This window comes from Amborella trichopoda, chromosome 5 (assembly GCF_054954075.1).
Source record: "Amborella trichopoda isolate Santa Cruz 75 chromosome 5, AtrichopodaSantaCruz75HAP2 v2.0, whole genome shotgun sequence".
NCBI classification, from domain to species: domain Eukaryota; kingdom Viridiplantae; phylum Streptophyta; class Magnoliopsida; order Amborellales; family Amborellaceae; genus Amborella; species Amborella trichopoda.
Genome location: NC_142340.1, coordinates 8,598,489 through 8,617,881, shown reverse-complemented (window position 1 = coordinate 8,617,881; position 19,393 = coordinate 8,598,489). Strand labels below are relative to the sequence as shown.

Sequence of the window (19,393 nt, the reverse complement as noted above, 5' to 3'; positions counted from 1 at the left end):
TTGGGCCATGTTCTACGTTTTAGGACAGTTGGCGATCGATTCGAGGTCCTAATCCTCTTAACATCTAGATTATTGTGTTACACCACATTATGAGCGGTTCGGAGATGGAGACCTCGGACCGTTTCAATCTAATTAGCGGTCCAAGGTCTCCATCATCAAACTACCCGTGCTATTTGGTTTTCAACCACATTAGAGGCAGTCCAAGAATGAAGACCAGATTGCCTATAATGTGGTGTAACATGACAATCTGAGCAGTTTGGGGATGGGGACCTTGGACTGCCAATAATGTGTTATAATACTTCAACTTGGGTGGTCCAAGGATAGGAGCCTCGGACAGGTTGCCAACTGTCCAAAAACATTGGACATGCCCCGACAATTGACTTCTTAAAAAAAAAAAAAAAAAAAAAAAAATACAAACACCAGTCCGGGGAGGGTAATTATGGAAAAAATAAAAAAACTTCACAGTAAACAACATTCCCCGTAATTTTTAGCCAAAATTGATCCATTTCGTATTTAATGTATTTATTTTATGTCCTTAAATAAATTACTCTAATTCTCAACAACCAATTTAGGAAAATTTAACTATTCATCAATAATTTTCTAAGTCCAACAAAACCAAGCAAATCAAACCCACAATAACAATTATTAGTCATGGTTCATAGAAACACCATGCATTTTCAGCCTTAAAGTAAAAAGAGAGGAGAAAACATAAGAGAGAGAGATAGGGTTTTGGGGCTGGAAGAATCATGGGAGTCTTCGACAGAGAGTGACACCATCCCCCACCGGAACTTGTGATATTTCGATTCGGGGATCGACGGCTAAGAATTGGTTGAGCTTCATGAGATGCTGCCTGTTTGGCCTCATGTATTCCGTGACTGAAGCCTCATCCTCAGCAACGGTGCCACCCCATAATGTATTGTCATAGAGTATAAGCCCTCCAACCCTCACCAACTTCAATAATCTCTCATGGTAATTTATGTAATTGGCCTTGTCTGCGTCCACAAAGGCAAAGTCGAAGGACCCCTCCTCTTTCGGCTGAAAGATAATTCAGTTAGAGAGAAAGAGAGAGAACTGGAAGTTAATGTGTGTGTGAAAAAGAGAGAGAAGGGCTTACATCCTCTAACAAATTGTCCAAGAAGGGTAGAGCAGGGGAATGGATGAAGTTGATCTTGTGTTCTACACCAGCTTTTTGGATGAATGGCAATGCGTACTCTTGGTATACATCTTTGTCAACATCTATTGCTGTTATCTGAATTTATGGTTCACAATCAGATGTTATTTCCTTGAGTGATAGTGAATCTATTTTTTGGAAAAGTTTCAGCTAGCTTCTCCATTCGAAGGAAAAAAAGTAACATAAGGTGTCAACCTTACAATGTAGTAAACTGCACCTAAAAAATCCATGGGAGAAGGTTGTCTTAATGCTGGAAAATCTTCCAATTTATTATCTATATCTCGAGATCCAAAAGTATGAAAATGGGATTTTAAGTTCTAAAAGTAGTCAATGTTCTAAAACATTATCTAGACGGTCAATATTTAAAGGAAAAAGTTTATATAAAGTTGCAACGTTATAATGTAGAGCTACGGATGCACCTCAAAAATCCAACGAAAAAAGTACTTTTAATTTTGAAAAACCGTTTGATTGATCATCTCGACATCGAGATGTATGACCATGAAAAATAAAATTATCTTAAGTCCCAAAAATAGTGCATTTTACAACATATTATCTACACTGTCCATTTTCATATGTTTATAAATCTACTTGATTTTACCCATTTTTGAAATTTAAAATTTTATAATTAGATATAAAAATAGATTTTGAGATAATCCTAAGATTTACATTAAAATTATATACTACAGCTACGAATGCATCCATATGCAAACTGCACCCATATTTAAATCTTTAAATGTTTATAGAACTGCTTGATTGTCACCATTTTGAAACTTTAAATTTCGTAGTTAAGATATTATTAAATTTTTATGCCATATTTCGGACACCAAAATTACATCTCCCATAATAGTTTCTGAGATGCGCCTTATTTGAAAAATATGTGTATTGTATACTTGTCCCCATTTAAAAAAGACTCGTACCCAAGAGACCTATAATTACACCACACCACCAATATCCTATCTTATTTTAAATTTTTTTTCGCAAACATCTTTATATGAAATTTGGGCGTGCCTTTTGATTTTAAATGGACCAAAATATCCTTGTAAGTTCTAGAAGTATTTCAGTATTTTTTCATAAACATAATCATTTTTTCTTTTTATCAGGTGCACACTTAGAAAAGATTTGCATGCCCCAAATTTCACTGCAATATGATCTATAAAATAACAATAAAAGATAAAATAGTCAGAGCGGTCCGACAAAGATGAGACGATCAAGAGCTGACTTGTGACGATGTGTTTGAAGATATTCCAGACATTCACTTATATCATACGACTGAAAAAATATATGTGGGTAGTGCCAAATGTAAAATTTTCCTTTATATTATAGTTGTATTTATATAATTTTTATTTGAATTTTATTTGTTTTTGTTGGTCGTGAGATATTTGGGTTCATGAGGATTGAAGAAATTTGAAAAAACAAAAATGATAGAAAAGGTTGAAGCAATGTTCTAGCAATCTGAAAATCCAGTCTAGATTGGTGAATCACCAATCCAGATGAACGAACCTGATAGATTCTTCAACATGGGAGTCAATGCGAAAAAGAAAAAGAAAAAAAAAAGAGAAAAAAAAGAAAAAAAAAACAATAAAAAAATGAATATAAGAGAATTGGGCGATCCAGCATGTTTAGGTCGGCCCTGACAGAACTTCTAGGTCTCTTAATAAAACCAGAAGGTTCCTAAGAAACTAAATCGACTCCTTGTTCGGATAAGGAACTTGGTCTGTCTCTAGCGGTTCCTGATCTGGATATGTAATTTCTGATTTAAAATACTGATTTTTAAGAGAGTGGGTTGAGAAATACACACATGGGCATCATGAGGCAGGGAGAGAGCTGTGGTGAGTAGAGAATATCCGGTGAACACTCCGATCTCAAGAGTCTTCCTTGCATTGATCAGCTTTAAAAGCAAGCTAAAAAATTGACCCCCATCAGGAGCAGTAGACATGTAGCCCCTGCTTATCAAGAATCAAGATAAACATAAATGATTAAATAAGTTAATATTTTTAATATATTTAAATAAATTGATAAACAAGTAGATAAAATATACATACATGAATGAGTTCATAAATAAACCTAAGAAATAAATGTAACAAGAATTTCCACACATGTTAATGACATACAAATGTGCCTAGCATGTGTAAGGAAAGAGAGAGAGCTCACTTTGGGTGGGCAAGATTGGCATTTCTTAATTCTTTGAGGACCTCGGCCTCTCGAGGGTACACGCTTGTCTTTAAGATGTACTGCACAATAAAAACGCAGTAAATTATGGGATTGTATACTATGTATGAGATTATTTATCATTGTTATAGGGAAGTCATGTTATAAGGAAGTCACAATTGCTATTAACTGTAAGATGTTAAATTGGACGGTTTGGCATGTGTCACAAAGTTTGAGATCTTTTTTTTTGAAACTTTGAGACTAGTCAATGACAAGTTCGCAACCACACAACTCAAAATTTGATGGAAAACAGTGTTTGTCACCTCTTGCATTAAAAGCAAATGGTTTCTTTGTATGTTTTTTTTAAAATTATTTACTTCATTAAAACTTATAGTGCAAAAAAGCTTATAATAAAAAGACACCCTAATACGATCCTTGGAAAGTATCGTATTAGAAGTAAATGGTTTCTTTGTATGTTTTTTTAAAAATTATTTACTTCATTAAAAAAAGAAAAGAAAAAAGGAGCCTAAGCTAAGCGACAAATAATAACTTTTGGTGCCAAAAAGCTTATAATAAAAAGATACGCTAATACGATCCTTGGAAAGTATCGTATTAGAAGTAAATGGTTTCTTTGTATATTTTTTTTTAAATTATTTACTTCATTAGAAAGAGGGAGAAAAAAAGCGCCTAAGCAAAACGACAAATAATAACTTAGGGTGCAAAAAAGACACCCTAATACGATCATTTCCTTGGAAATGCATATGTAACAAATTTCAAACATATGGGTGTCACCATTTAACAATTCATGTCATATTGTTACGTTTGTTTTGCTTAAAGAATAGGAAAAGGTTTGAAATAGATTATTTACCTTTTGTTCATAGTTTTAAAAAAAAAAAACTCTCAAACTTTGTGACTCATTGCAAACAATCTAATTTGACATCTCATGAGTAGAAATAATTGTAACCTTTATAACATAAAGGTAAATAGGTTTTTTTATAAAAAAAAGCTCCTAGTTGACATTACAACTCATAGAAGAGCAATTTCAGTTTTGCCCCTTCATCAAGTCCAATGTGGTTTCAAAAATCTTTTTGGTGTTTGAGAGATAGACCCATCCCTTTAGGTAATGAGGCGGCAAAATACCCTAGTCAAACAGGGACCTAGCCACATAATTTTGGGAGTCAATAGGTTTTGATACATTTACACAAATGGTATTTGACATTTTGTATATTTTTGGAACAATTAATCAAAAAGAAACAAGATAAAATTCAAAAAGTATCGAGACAGAGTACTAGGAATGGAAATGGTTGTATGTGTTTGCCAACACTAAGCATTCGTCAAGAAAGGGTCGTGGTGGTCGCATCCCCACAGCCACTTACCCCATCGTGGCATCCATTCCTACAGCTAACATCCCAATTAACACCTTCTAAAAGTAATCGTGGCATCCATTCTTATCGCTGACACCTCAATTAACATCACCTTCAAAGAGTAACTCAATTACCTCATTGTAGTATTCATTCCTAATAATTAATTAACACCTTAGGAAAGTAATTCCTAATCTATTGAAAAAACGGGTAGGGGCTTATCTTCCCCACTTTTAATTACCCAAACCAAAACAAAAGACTAAGCATTCGCCTGGACTTGGCCGAAGCACTTGGCCTCGACCTATGGCTGAGACGAGTTTCAAGGGCCACCTCCTCCCTATTTAAAATGAGTTATTTTTAACAATTGTTTTACATTTTTTTTGATTTTTTATGCTTTCTTTGTCGTGTATTAGACTTGGCCGAGTTACTCGGCTCGAGTCAAGGCCAAATCTAAGCCGAGTCTGAAAAGATTGGCATGCACAGATCTCTCTCTCGCTATCTCTCTTGATAAGTCGATGAAAACCATCTCACTCTATGTAAACCGTTAAGATGCCTCACATGCTTCTTGGAAACAGGCTCCAATTGAAGAAGCACAAAGCTTTTGTCTTTGTTTTGTAAATAATCGTTCGGGCTCTGGGGCTTCCACTTGGGCTTAGCAACACACGCCCACAGTCTCCATACTCTTCCTCGTAAATTCTCTCCTATAACAAGCCTTCACAACCAACGTAACATCAGATGACTCTCCTCCATTCAACGCTCCCACAAAATTTATCTCCTCACAAACCCCCATCAAAACCACTTTTTCAACCATCTCCTCGACTCTTATTGGACTCGGCCGAGTCCCGCAAGCCCCGAATTATCTTGTATAACTCAGGGTATATTAGAAAAAAAAAGTAATAAAATAAAATAAAATATAAAATTGATATAAATTTTTATATAGAATTTGAATCTTTCTGGCGTGAGTTTTTTTTTGCCATATACTATATTGTTATATTTCTTTATTGAAAACTTTTTTAACATATCCCTGACCATAAATGATTTTTTTTTATGTCCTAGTGTTATTTTTTTTACTCTTTAGGTTGTTTTGGTTTTATTTGACCTTTATTATTTTTCTTTAATTTTTTAATATTTTAAATTCTTATTAATTTTCTAAGGCTTTTGGGCTTGTACAATGCTCAGACGAGTCCACACCGACTTAGCCCAAGTGACTCACCTTAGGTCACGGTACAATATTTGGACCGAGGCAGTCTGAAAACAGTCTCATCATGGTGCAAGAACTCGGCCTAGGCTCGGGCTAGGACTTGCCCCGTGCGAGTTATGTATATGCCCAAAAGGGAATTAAAGACAAACTAAACTATAAACAGTAGTCAAAATCTAAAAAAGAAAAAAAAATATATATATAAAAAATAAACATTGAAAAAAAAAAAAACTAATTAATAGCCATAATCAATTTAGAAAATTCTAAAAAAGGTAAAATAAAAAAATAAAGTATGTGATACAAAAAAGTCACAAATCATCATTAAAAATATCAAAATTATATATTAATACAATAAAAAATAATATTTTTTATATGTCCAAGCTTGCTCCTTGCTTTACAAGGTGCTTAGTCGAAGAGTTTTGAACCCTTGCCCTATACACGCGTGCCCGTGTCGGTTCCAACCGAAAATTGGAAACCGCCGGTTCCCATCCGATTCACACATGACACGCACGTGCGAGCGTGCTTCACGCACACTCACACGCGCACACGCACATGCGAGGTTGTCCTAATATTTTTATACACATTTTATAATTCATATTGCATAAGTAATTATATACCAAATTTAAATACCCATCTTTCGATGTAGGATAATTCCCAAACATCATTAAATGAAAACGAAATGTAAATATAGTCTATTAATCAGCAGTTTATAATTACATGTAATTAGATGGCTTGATGATTATGACTTTGAATTTTTTACTTGAGGTCCCAAGGTCGAATCCCCTTGGGCACCCCCTTGGGCATGTGTTGCATTTTAATCCCCTTGGGCATGTGTTGCATTTTTGTTGTGTATATAATGGTTGGTATAAATATTTTTGTTGTTTTCGAATCCTTTGGGCATGTGTTGCATTTTTGTTGTATATATAGTCGTTAATATAAATATAAATATTTTTGTTGTGTATATAGTGGTTGATATAAATATAAATATTTTTATAAATAATATAAAAGACATAAAAAAATGAAAAATAAAAAAAATATAACCGTTAATTTTTGTTGTATATAGTTGTATAATTATTTTTGTAAATAATATGAAAGGTATAAAAAAAATAAAAATAAAAAAGTTTATTCTATTTGAAATATCCATCTTTCTACTAACAATCTCTTTTACTAAATTTATTATAGAAACCTAAAAAAATAAATTTTTGAAAAATTGAAGTGTTATTTTCAAAATTTGTACGCATTTTATTAAATTTTACATTGATAACCAAATCTTTTATTTTATTTATGAATTTTTACATTATAAATCATGTAATGTACTATTTTTCTTACAGTTGTCAATAATACATATTAAATTAGATAATATTATAAAATATTTTAAATTTGTTATTATTTGTCTAATAAAATAATTATAAAATGTAAACTAATAATTATAATTTCAATATATAATATTATAATTAGTGAGGTTGTAATAATTTTAGATTATAGTTAGTTAGGTTGTAATAGTTTGGGTTTTTTTAACGGGTTAGGGTTTTTCGCCAAAACGAGATTTTAATGGTCATTCTTCCATTGATTAGTTTACTCTTTATAATAGTCCATATATAATTATATATTTTATCCATGATAATTCTATGATTTTTCTTTTATGTGATGCAAATTTAATAGTTAAAATATATTTATACAGGGCAAGAACATCTTGATATTCACAAATTGATAAAAAAAATGAAAGTTAATAATGTAGTACCCTCATTTTTTATTGGATTCTTAAAAAAAAACATTTATAATGAATTTTAATAATTTTTTTGAGGCTTTAATCCGACCGATTCAGTCGATTCCTGATCCGAATAACCGATTCGCCGATCCGGATCGATTTTTGAGGTACCGGATCTGAATCACCGATCCGTTTTTTAAATCATTGCATATGACAAAAATGCAACAGATGCCTAAAGGATTCGAAAACAACAAAAATATTTATACCAATCACTATATACACAACAAAAATGCAACACATGCCCAAGGGGATTCGACCTTGAGACCTCAAGTAAAAAATTCAAAGTCATAACCATCAAGCCATCTAACTACATGTGATTATAAATTGCCGATTAATATACTATATTTACATTTCGTTTTCATTTAATGATGTTTGGGAATTATCCCACATTGAAAGATGGGTATTCAAATTTGGTATATAAATACTTATGCAATATGAATTATAAAATGTGTATAAAAATATTAGGGCAACCTCGCATATGCGTATGGACGTACGTGTGCGCGTGTGAGTGTGCGTGGGGCACGTGCGCTCAGACACCCGTGTGAGTGTGCGTGGGGCACGCTCGCACGTGCGCTCGAACACGTGTGCATGTGTGAGTGAGCGTGGGGCACGCTCACACGTGCGCTTGGACACCAGTGTGCGCGTGTGACTGAGTGTGGGGCACGCTCGCACGTGCGCTCGGACACCTGTGTGCGCGTGTGAGTGTGCGTGGGGCACGCTCGCACGTGCGTGTCATGTGCAATCCGGGCTGAACCGGATGGGAACCGACGGTTCCACTCTAGAATCGGGCTGAAACGGATGGGAACCGGCAGTTCCACTCTAAAACCGGGCTGAACTAGATGGGAACCGACGGTTCCACTCTAGAATCGGGCGGTTCTCGGTTTTCGATTGGAATCGACATGGGCACGTGTGTTTCCGAATCGAACCGGACGAGTCCGATTCGACTAGCCGTTTTTTAAAACCTTGCATATGACCCATCCTATAAGTACAAAATCACCACGGACACTGGATTTCTTAACACAAATTTTCAATTGAAATTCTCGTCGCCATTTTGAGTTTCCTCCACATCTATGGATCAAAACTAGAGCTGATTTATTACACCATGTGCTCTTTGGAATCCAATAATGCAAGCAGTGTTTCAAAACCCGGATAGGTGGGTGGAGCTTTATCCCACAGGTTTGAATAGGTGGGTTGGATTGATGATTTGGATCGGACGCCCAAATCAATAATCTAAAAAATATTAAAAAATAAATAAAATAAATAACAATTAATAATCCTTTATCTTTTGGGAATTTAGGGGAACTTAAATAAATATTGTATAAGCTTAAAGCAAAAAAAATAAACAATATAAAAGGATGGTTTTTTCGGTAGAACCGGGTGGGACTCATCTCATCACGTAACCAGTTTGGTCCCAACCGATGCCCCATCTAGATCTGCCATCCGCAGCGGGACTTGTCGAGTTTTAAGACACTGATGAAAAGAATATAATAAGATTATCTATGTTTTGTTGAGGGAGGTCACAATTAATATTAACTAGGGAAAATGACCATTACACCCCTCCCCGAAACTTCCATCCCTGCTAGCCTTTTGGGTTGATCAAAATCCCTTGTACCCCCTCAAATTCAAAATTTTGAGACTGTTAGTCCCATAATTATGTTTTTTTTTGTTTTTTTTTACAAATTTGATCTTTTTATTTTACAAAATGCTCCTTTCCCTTTTCTCTTCCGTTGCCTAAAACCAATCTTACCACTATGGATCCCACACTATAAATTTAGACATGAAAAAGAAAAAAAAAAGAATTTTTCTTTAATATTATGACCTATTTGACAATTATATCAATATCATTTGAACTTGAAAAATGATTCATCAAGATATTTGTTACTATTGTTAATGGTTATTATTATTTATGTATTTATTAAAAAACTTTATTAAAATACTTATAAGAGATGAAATAATTTAATAATTAAAATAGTATTGTTATTATTATAATTATTACTTAATTATACTAATTATAAATTATTATCATCAATAAAATTTGTATATCAAGTCACAAAAAAAAAATGGAAGACTAGTGTATAGGTTTGGCATTTTGCAAAACAAAAAGATCAGAAGTTCGATATGGTTCTATTAAATAACTTGTCTCTTCGAGAATTTGTTTAAAAAAAAAAAAACATAATTAGGAAGCTAGTGGTTCCAAAGTTTAAAACTTAAAGAAGTACAAAAGATTTTGGTTAACCCAAAAAGTTAATAGAAATGAAAATTTTTGAAAGGGGTTAAAAGTCATTTTCCCTATTAACTATTGAAAGTGAGACTTGTTCAAGGGAATGTTTTTTCAAAATCCGTAAAGCATCCAAGTTCTTAGAATCCACATCTGATAACCATATTTTATATCGGATAGCTAGGGTTGATTGTGATATTTTTATAATAAAGATAAAGTATACAATCCCATCAGCGGAGACCAGGTAGATTCCATTATAGAAAAAGAGCAGCTCAAGTGCATGTCTTTTGCAGCGACAAAGCTCAGGAATTGGTTCAGATTCATGAATGGTTCCATAACATATGTAGTGGTTTAAACAAGAGGTCGAAGAACTTGATCATTGACCAATGGCTTGAGCGTGATTTGGGTTAAAAGGGATCATGAAATGACATGAAAGATATGTGAAAATGATGTTCCGAGTGAAAAACAGGAAGTGGGTTTGTAGAATTTGCTGGGAAATGAAGCTCCTCTTTTCCGATGAGAAATCTGACAATGAAAGACGACTTGAGATCCATCCCTCTAAAGGCGTGTTTATTCGCATAAAAGAAAACTTTCATAAAGATAACGTTCCTAATACTATAAGAGTACCACCTTTGGCTGTAAGGTAAGTGAAACAGAAACAGGAACCTAAACTTTACCCAAAGTTTCATGTTTTAAAAATTTAAGGTTTTGTTGAAGTTGGGAACCCAAACTCTTCAAACGTTTTTCTCGATTATTGCTCTTAAATATCACTATTAACTATTTACAACGTCATATGTGTTAGCTCACTAATTAATATGAACATATAAGCTTAAGGGCCTAGATTGAATCAAGGCCGATCTGATAATCACGACTTCATTTCGTATTTGAATTTTAATTTTTTTTTATATGAGTCCAAATAACTTGAAATTTTTAGGTGAGTGCTCTTCTCATCAAAGCACATGTAATAAAATATTTAAAAAATAATTCACAAAATAAATTGATCAAAATACCTTTAAAATTTTACAGGGATATTTTAATCAATTTATTTATTACAAATTATTTTTTTTGATATTTTTATTAGATTCTTTTATTTTTGAAGAATACACGCTCAACCTTTCAAGTTATTTGGATTTGTAAAAAAAAATTAAAATTAAAATTAAAATACAAAATGAGTCGTGATCGTCATAATAAATAATATATCATATTTTATTATAATATATTATATAAATATATTTATATTGATTTTATTAATAAAATTTATATTTATTATATATTACATATAAAACATAGAGAGTAATGATCCTATGAGATCTTTTTACATTCATGTATATAGAACTCTAAATGATCACTATTAAATTTGATATAAATTTCCATAAAAATTATCACATAGGTGTGGTAGTTGATTTTTCTAAATATTTGTGTCAAATTTAATTGTAATCCTTTAAAGTCATATAGACGTAGATTTGAAAAAATCTCGTAAAATCATTACTCATATATATATATATATATATATATATATATATATATATATATATATATATATATATATATTACAAATATATTATATATTTATATTGTTAATATATATTTGTTATTAGGTACCCAAAACTTCTTTAACATTATCATCTTTAAACTTTCCAAAAATAACATTCCAGATCCTATGAAGAAGAACCACTCCTTTTTTGTCCGGATAATGTTTATTTTCCAGGAGCCCTAAGGGGGCAATAGATTGGGCCCAAGTTGGCCTTGACCCAAACCCAGCCTGGACCTAACAAGGCCAGACTGAACTGGGCCGGTACGGGCCTGCAGCCCTTGGGCCACAAACTATGGCCTAGACCCTATTTGTTTTAGGCCCGGAACGGGAGAGCACATTACCGGCCTTATCACCCTCTCTCCCTTCTATCTCTCTAACTCTCAAGTAAAAATATGGAAAATGATTTTCGTTTCTTCTTTTTGGAGAATGGATCAGAAAAACCCACCGGTGCTGAAAATCTACCAAAATTTTCAATGAAATTTTTTTTCGTACCAAATCTGCATCCCCTATCTTTTCCTAAATATGAAAAGTCAATAAAACCACTGTGACAAGCATCTTCTTCCTAAAAATTACTTTATTGGAGAAAACTAGTGCTGCCCCTGTGTCAATTTTTGAGCCCTTCTTAAAAGTCCAAAAAACCCTATCGATAATTGAAAATTTTGGCAAAAATGCTTGGCAACTTTCACAAAAAATTGTGCCTGGAAAAAATTTCACAGATAATTTTTTTTCGAAATACTTACATGAAGATCTTCTAACACAAATTTTCACCAAAGTTTTTACCTTTAAGTATTTTTCACAAACAAATAATGATAAAACGTTTGGCAAAAAAATTTTTGCACAAAATACCCTATGGATAATTGAATCAGTAGAATCATGCAAGTTGAATCCAACAATGAAGAGAAATTTCAATCCAAACATTGCTGGTCGACTGCTCTCCTTGTCACAAGAAAGAGAGAGAAAGAAAGAAAGACGACTGCTCTCCTTGTCACAAGAAAGAGAGAGAGAGAAAGAGAAAGAAAGAAAGACGATCGCTCTCCTTGTCACAAGAAAGAGAGAGAAAGAAAGAAAGAAAGAGAGAAAGTACCTGGTATAAATCATCTGATTTTAAGAGGGTCTTGTGATCTACTTCCAACATGTAGCCGGTCTTGGGTGTGAGTTCTCCCATGGTTTAGAGAGAGAGGCCTCTTCTTTTTTCAAGGGTAAAATGAGAGAAAGAGAGCGCCCTTCTTTTCCAAGGCCACTGAACTGAGTGAGGTGGGGGACTGAGAGAGCCAAAAGTTGGTGACTTGAATAAACAAGAGAGAGGATCCGAGATGAAAGATCATGAAATTACCGGCACATGGCTATCAATAACAGTACGGTTTCTACAGTAACCGCTTACATTCAGTCCCACTTGCCTCTGCAACTTCACTCGTAATCGATTTGAAATTCAAAATAGGTTGGCCCGTTTACTCAGGCTGAATTATCTAAAGGACCACAAACGTGGAACTGCGGGCTTCGTAACAAATATATTTTTTAAATATAATTTGATTTTAATTTATAGAGAATATATAATCTTTGACATGAATATCATGTTCAATAAATAAATCAATTTTTGAAAATTAGAAATAATAATTATATTAAAAAAACATTTGTACCATTAAAAATAATAATTTGTACCGTTGTTTTTAAATGGACCACCTATTTGCATCATATGTAAGATGGATGCTTTAGACCTTTAGATCGCATACTGTACAAATGCGGTCCAGCCTTCATGAAACAATTATTTGTACTATAATATTATTACTATTAAAATATTTTATAATATAAGAATAATAATTATTAATAATTATAATATAAAATGTCATTAATATAATACTAAAAAAATATTAACAATATTATTATAAAAATAATAATCTCATGTATAAATAGTGTCTCATAATAATTATAATAATAATACTATTATTTATTTTGTTATTATTATTACTATCATCATCATCATCATTATATTAGTAGTATCCTAATCGTCATAGTTTTTTTCTAATTATTTGGGGTTGGCCATTATATTTATAGTACAAGATAAAAGAATGTGTCATCTTTATCTAAAATCAGAACGAACCTTTAGGAGTTGTTTGGATACCTGGAAATATATTGTCTATGAAATATATTACTGACGTAATACAGTACTGCGTAATCATTACTTGCAAATGAATTGTAACTGTTTGGGTAGTATTTAGATCCAAACTGGAAAATACTGCAAATGGATTGTAACTATTTGGGTAGTATTATATCCAACCTGGGAAATACATGGCTATTGTTTGACTATTTCTAGAAGAAATATGGGAGATGCTTTTCCAACATTTTACCATGCCACAGAATATGCAAAATTAAAGTTATCATTGCATCATTCTAAAAAGATTTTTTAATAATAACATCATCACCATTCAAGAAATATTTTATAATAGTAACTTTTATCATTCTAAAGGCATCATCACACAATTTCTTACTTATTTTGCATGCCTTTGGCACTTACATGGAATCACATGTCTTTTATAACATTGAATCACATATCTTCTTATGGAATCAAATGTCTATCTATATAATTTTAAATAAGCAATAAATTTATGATATCAAATTAAAAATCTTTATGGTACAAGTTAAAAAATAGGAAGAGATTTGATTAGTAAACTAAAGCATTTGGTAATTGCAGTAGAAAATTTTGAAGTATTGGATGAAACTAAAGATGTATATTATTTCAATTGATTTTTTTACTAATTTCTCATGAGGATTATATTAGGCGAAATCTTTTATATAGGCTGTTCAAGGGTGGAGACCTCAAATTGCCTATAATGTGCTGTAACATGACAATTTGAGCAGTTCGGGGATGGGAACCTTGGACTGTGTTATAACACTACAATTTGGGTGGTCCGCGGATAGTAGCCTCGGACAGGTTGCCAACTATCTCAAAACATTGGACATGCCCAGACAATCAAATTTTTTTCTTCAAAAACCGTTATGGGGAAGGGCATTATGGAAAAAATTCAAAAACTCTACAGTAAATGACCTTTCCCGTAATTTTTAGTTAAAATTGACCCATTTCGTAGTTAATGCATTTATTTTATGTCCTTACATAAATTACTCTAATTCTCGAAGGATATCTCTTCTTTTGCCTGAAACATAATTTAGTTATATATATATATATATATATATATATATATATATAGGGGGGGTTAATAACTTAAGAGAGAGAAAGAGCTCTAAAATAACTAAATGTGTGTGAGAGAGATGGAAGGTTAGTATGTTAAAAGAGAGAGAAAGAGCTCTAAAATAACTAAATATGTGTGAGAGAGATGGAAGGTTAGTATGTTAAAAGAGAGAGAGAGCTGTGAGATAACTAAATGTGTGAGAGAGAGAGAGAACTGTAAGATTTGTAAGTTAATGTGTTTGTGTGGGAGAGAGAGAAGGGCTTATATCATCTAATAAGTTATTTAGTAGTATCATCATCATCATAGCTTTTTTTGAATTATCAAGGTCGGTCAAGATAAAAGAATATGTCATCTTTATCTAAAAGGTGCAGTTGGCATACCGATGCATCCGTAGCTGTAGAGGTACGGTACACCTTCAAATTTTATCATGGTATATAATTTAGATGTAAAATGTTCTTAGGATTATCTCAAAATCTATTTTTATATCTAATTATAAAATTTTTAATTTAAAAAATACTTAAAATCAAGTAGATCTATAAATATATGAAAATCTTGAAAATTGACGGTGTAGATAATATATTGTAAAATACAAGATTTCTGAGACTTAAAATCTTTTTATTTTTCATGGTCATACATTTCGATGTCGTGATGATCAATCAAAAGGTTTTTCAACATTAAAACTACATTTTTCGATGGATTTTTTAGGTGCATCCGTAGTTCTACATTTTAAGGTTACATCTTTACCTTATCTAAAATAAGAAGGATCCCTTAGATGTTCACACAGAAAAATCTTCAATAATCTCTTTCTTTGATTTTAGAAAAACATGGATTTCAAGTTTTGGAATTAATACATATTGTAATGTATTTTTGGACAGTTAATTTTCAAGCTCTCATAGATATGCTCGATCTACACTACTTTTTAAGCTTTAAATTTTATAATTAGAGATAAAAATAATTTTTAAGGCTATCACAAAGATTTCTAATAATAAAACTACATTTCTCGATACTATTTGAAGTTGCGCTCTACTGTGATTGTTTAGAGCCTCGGCTCAATACAATCCGCACTCAATAATAATAGCAAACCTATTTATCTAAAAAGACTATCCAAATATGAAATTTGCATAAACTGGGTACTATTCAAAGTCATTTAAACAAGTCATTTAAACAAGGAAAAAGTTTATATAAGGTTGCAACTTTAAAATGTAGAACTACAGATGCACCTCAAAAATCCATCGAAAAAGCTTGTTTTAATGTTGAAAAACCGTGTGATTGATCATCTCGATATCGAGATGTATGATTATGAAAAATAAAAGGATTTTGAATCTCAAAAATAGTGCATCTTACAATATATTATCTACGCCATCCGTTTTCATGGTTTTCATATGTTTTAAGGTCTACTTGATTTTAATCATTTTTAGAATTTAAAATTTTATAATTAGATATAAAAATAGATTTTGAGACAATCCTAATAACATTTTATATCAAAATTATATATTATGATAAAATTTGAAGGTGCACCTTTGTTGGATTGTTTAAAGTTGTAGGAAACCACACCCTTTAAACAATCTTTTTGAATAACCGGGTTTTAACGTAACCAAGGTTTAGTATAATAACTTTGTGAGTCAAGGGTTTGTTTACTCATGAAGCCAAACCCATTGAATTATTTTGGAATAACCTACAATTTGCATTGCATTTTTCCTACAATGGAACATTATTAACTCACAATCTATGATCGGACATCTGAAGAGCACGTCTCCTCTTCAAATTTTATTTTATTTTTTTTAAATGTAATTAACTTGAAAATTCGAGCCTTGCTCTTTCAACAAGGGCGCATCTCTTAAAAATATAGGGAAATATTAAAAATAAATAAAATGGTCAAAATACCAGTGATTAGGAACACTTTGATCATCTTAATTTCAAAAAGATCTTTTTATATTTTTAGCAAATTCACCCTTATTGAAAGTTTAGATGAACCAAATTTTCAATCGAATAAGATTAATAGAAAGAAATTATAAACTTAAATATTGAAACACACTCAATCATCCAACTTATAACTATCAGCTCCCTACAAGAAAAAAGGTGTAGCATTTTTTAGCTTTAATGTCATACCAAATTAATTTTTTGTCATATATATAATGTCATGTCAAACTAAGAAACTTGATTTCGAGATGAAGATTTTTTTTTAAGTAAAATTTGAGGATATATCTTCTTAAAAAAAAAAAATTTAAATGCAATCTACACATTCCTAGAAAAAAAGAGCTCCTCAAGGTTGAAGAAAGATCAGTTCACACGCACATGGTGGCAACAGCTCGGGTCCAGCTAGACCCGGACCTAGATCCAAATAGTATTTGGGTGAACCCATATCTAGACCCGTCGAGTCCCGGTCACCTATTGTTTCTTGGGTCTAGTCGGATCCATTGCCATCCTATGACTATGATTTTTTTTTTGTCTTTTTTTTACCATGATAAACCCTATGATTATGAGTTTTTTTTTTTTTTTTGCCAATAAAACTGTAAATGTTGCCAATATTGTGACAATGTGAACATCTAGCGCAAGCCTAAAGACATAAGATTGACATCATATACCCTATGACTTCAAGTATGGGTATGGTGGGGCCCGGATCCGAACCCAAATAACATTCGGGTCCAAATTTTGGACCTATACCCGGCCCCAAGGCTAGGTCCACTCTTCGGGTTTCAGGTTTGGTCGCATCATTGCCACCCCTACACTGGTAAAATCTAGGTGTTGAATAAGTCAAAATCCAATTTTTTTAAATAATTATTTAATGTCACTTTAGATGGATTCAAAAGTTTTAGATCAATAAAATTTAACAAGTAGATTTCGCCCCAGATAAAATTATTTAAGGGCCCTGTAGGTAGATGCAGTTTCGATTCTAGAAATTATTACGATGATCTGAAAATATGTTACTGCTTCTAATTATTGAATGTAAAGCCCAAAAATTGGTGCACATAAAACAGATAAATAACTACTTGAAAATCGTGAATATGGTTGTTTAGATAAGGAAAAAGTTTATATAGAGCCAAGGCTCTAAACAATCAAATGAGAGCCTACCTCAAAAATTTCACTTGAAGAGATTGTTTTGATGTCCAAATATCCTCTTAAAATCAAGATGCATGGGCAAGAGAAAAAGAAAAAATAGATTTCAAGTTTTGGAAATAGTGCATCTTGTAACGAATTTTTGGATTGTCAATTTTCACGATTTTCAAGTTTTCATAGATCTGTTCGATTTACGCTATTTTTGAAGCTTTAAATTTTATAATTAAAGATAAAAATATATTTTAAGGCTATCACAAAGATTTTTAGAATTGAAACCACATTTCTCGATACTATTTGAAGGTACGCTTTACTTTGATTCTTTAGAACCTCGGCTCTATACAAACCGCACCCTTTAGATAATATGTTGTAAGATGTAATATTTTAAAATTTCTATTTCTTTATTTTTTTATCAATATATAAACCTCTAGATCAAGATAGGGTTTACCAACACTTGAACAATATTTTCCAATAAGGGTAGCAATAGACTCAACCAGACCCGGGACCCGACCTCGGGTTCGGGTATGGGTTCAAATATTGGACCCAAATACTATTCGGGTTTGGGTATGGATCCAACTTTTGGACCCAAATACTATTCAGGTCCGGTTACAGTTGGACCCAACCCGAAGCTATAGTCACAAGGCATATGATGGCAATTATGTGTCTTTTGGGACACACTAGGTGTTCATATTGTCACAATATTGACAACATTTATAGTATTATTGACAAAAAAAAGAAGAAGTTCATAGTCATAAAATATATGATGGTAAAAAAAAGGACAAAAAAAAAAAAAACAAAAAAAAAAAGAAACTCATAGTTCTGGTGGCAAGGGATCCATCCAGATCCGGGACTTGACAGGTAGACTCAGGAACGGGTTCGGGTATGGCTAAAAATTTTGAACGCGACCTATTGCCACCCCTATTTTCCAATGCGTCTCTAAAGTATGCCTCACTTATATAGTAAAATCCGACACCTTGCATAAGCTTCTTTTTAAGAAAAAAAAATGAGGTCGGAAAAAGTTTTTATAGAGCCGAGGCTCTAAACAATCAAATTTGAGTCTACCTAAAAACATTTCATTAGAAGAGGTTCTTTTGATGCCCAAATATATTCAAATTGATCATCTTGGCATAAAGATTTATGGACATGAGAAAAAAATGGATCGCAAGTTTTGAAAATAGTGTATTTTGTGACGCATTTTTGGACCGTTAATTTTCAAGATTTTCATAAATATGTCGATCTACTCTATTTTTGAAGCTTTAAACTTTATAAGTTAATATAAAAATATATTTTAAGGCTATCACAATAATTTCTAATATTAAAACTACAATAATGTTTGAAGGTAGGCTCTAATTTGATTGTTTAGAGCCTAGGCTCTATTTACCCTTAATAAATGGTACCTAATAAAGCCCCGACACCATTAACTTTCTCCAAACGATGGGGCCAACGTGTCGTCCGGATATTCCACACTGCGTTTCCTGGTCCTGTATTTGTTTGTTATATGCCAACTAATAAAACTCTTGTATTTCAAAGATTACTTTCTCTTGAACTTTTCAAAAGATTAGGTGGTTGTCGTCGTCATCTTCATTAACTCCATCTCATCTCATTGGCGTCGAAATGTAATAGGAATATGTTAGGTCGTTCGGCTTTATCGAGGGCCATATTCTTATTTAATCTATAGCTTAGCTCATCATATGCCTTTTCATTACTTCCCATCAATATCCTTAGGCTTTCTCTTTGCCCTTAGAGCAGTCCATTT

At 32.4% G+C, this 19,393-nt stretch overlaps 1 protein-coding gene across 1 annotated transcript; it reads right to left on the bottom strand.

Annotated features, from left to right (window-relative positions):
- Window positions 1-567: 567 nt before the first annotated feature.
- LOC18443741 (putative caffeoyl-CoA O-methyltransferase At4g26220) lies at window positions 568-12,654 on the bottom strand. Its single transcript, XM_011628573.3, has 5 exons — window positions 12,483-12,654; window positions 3,323-3,402; window positions 2,970-3,114; window positions 1,115-1,249; window positions 568-1,035 (listed from the first exon to the last, which is right to left on the bottom strand). Exons 1-5 carry the CDS (start codon window positions 12,561-12,563, stop codon window positions 745-747), a joined length of 732 nt encoding a protein of 243 aa, XP_011626875.1. The 5' UTR covers window positions 12,564-12,654; the 3' UTR covers window positions 568-744.
- Window positions 12,655-19,393: the final 6,739 nt, after the last annotated feature.

Coding starts and splice junctions, on each gene's coding strand:
- LOC18443741 (XM_011628573.3), bottom strand. CDS start 12,563: ATGGGAGAACTCACACCCAAGACCGGCTACATGTTGGAAGTAGATCAC. Junction 3,115..3,322: donor GCCAATCTTGCCCACCCAAA/GTGAGCTCTCTC, acceptor CTTGATAAGCAG/GGGCTACATGTCTACTGCTC. Junction 1,036..1,114: donor TGGACAATTTGTTAGAGGAT/GTAAGCCCTTCT, acceptor ATTATCTTTCAG/CCGAAAGAGGAGGGGTCCTT.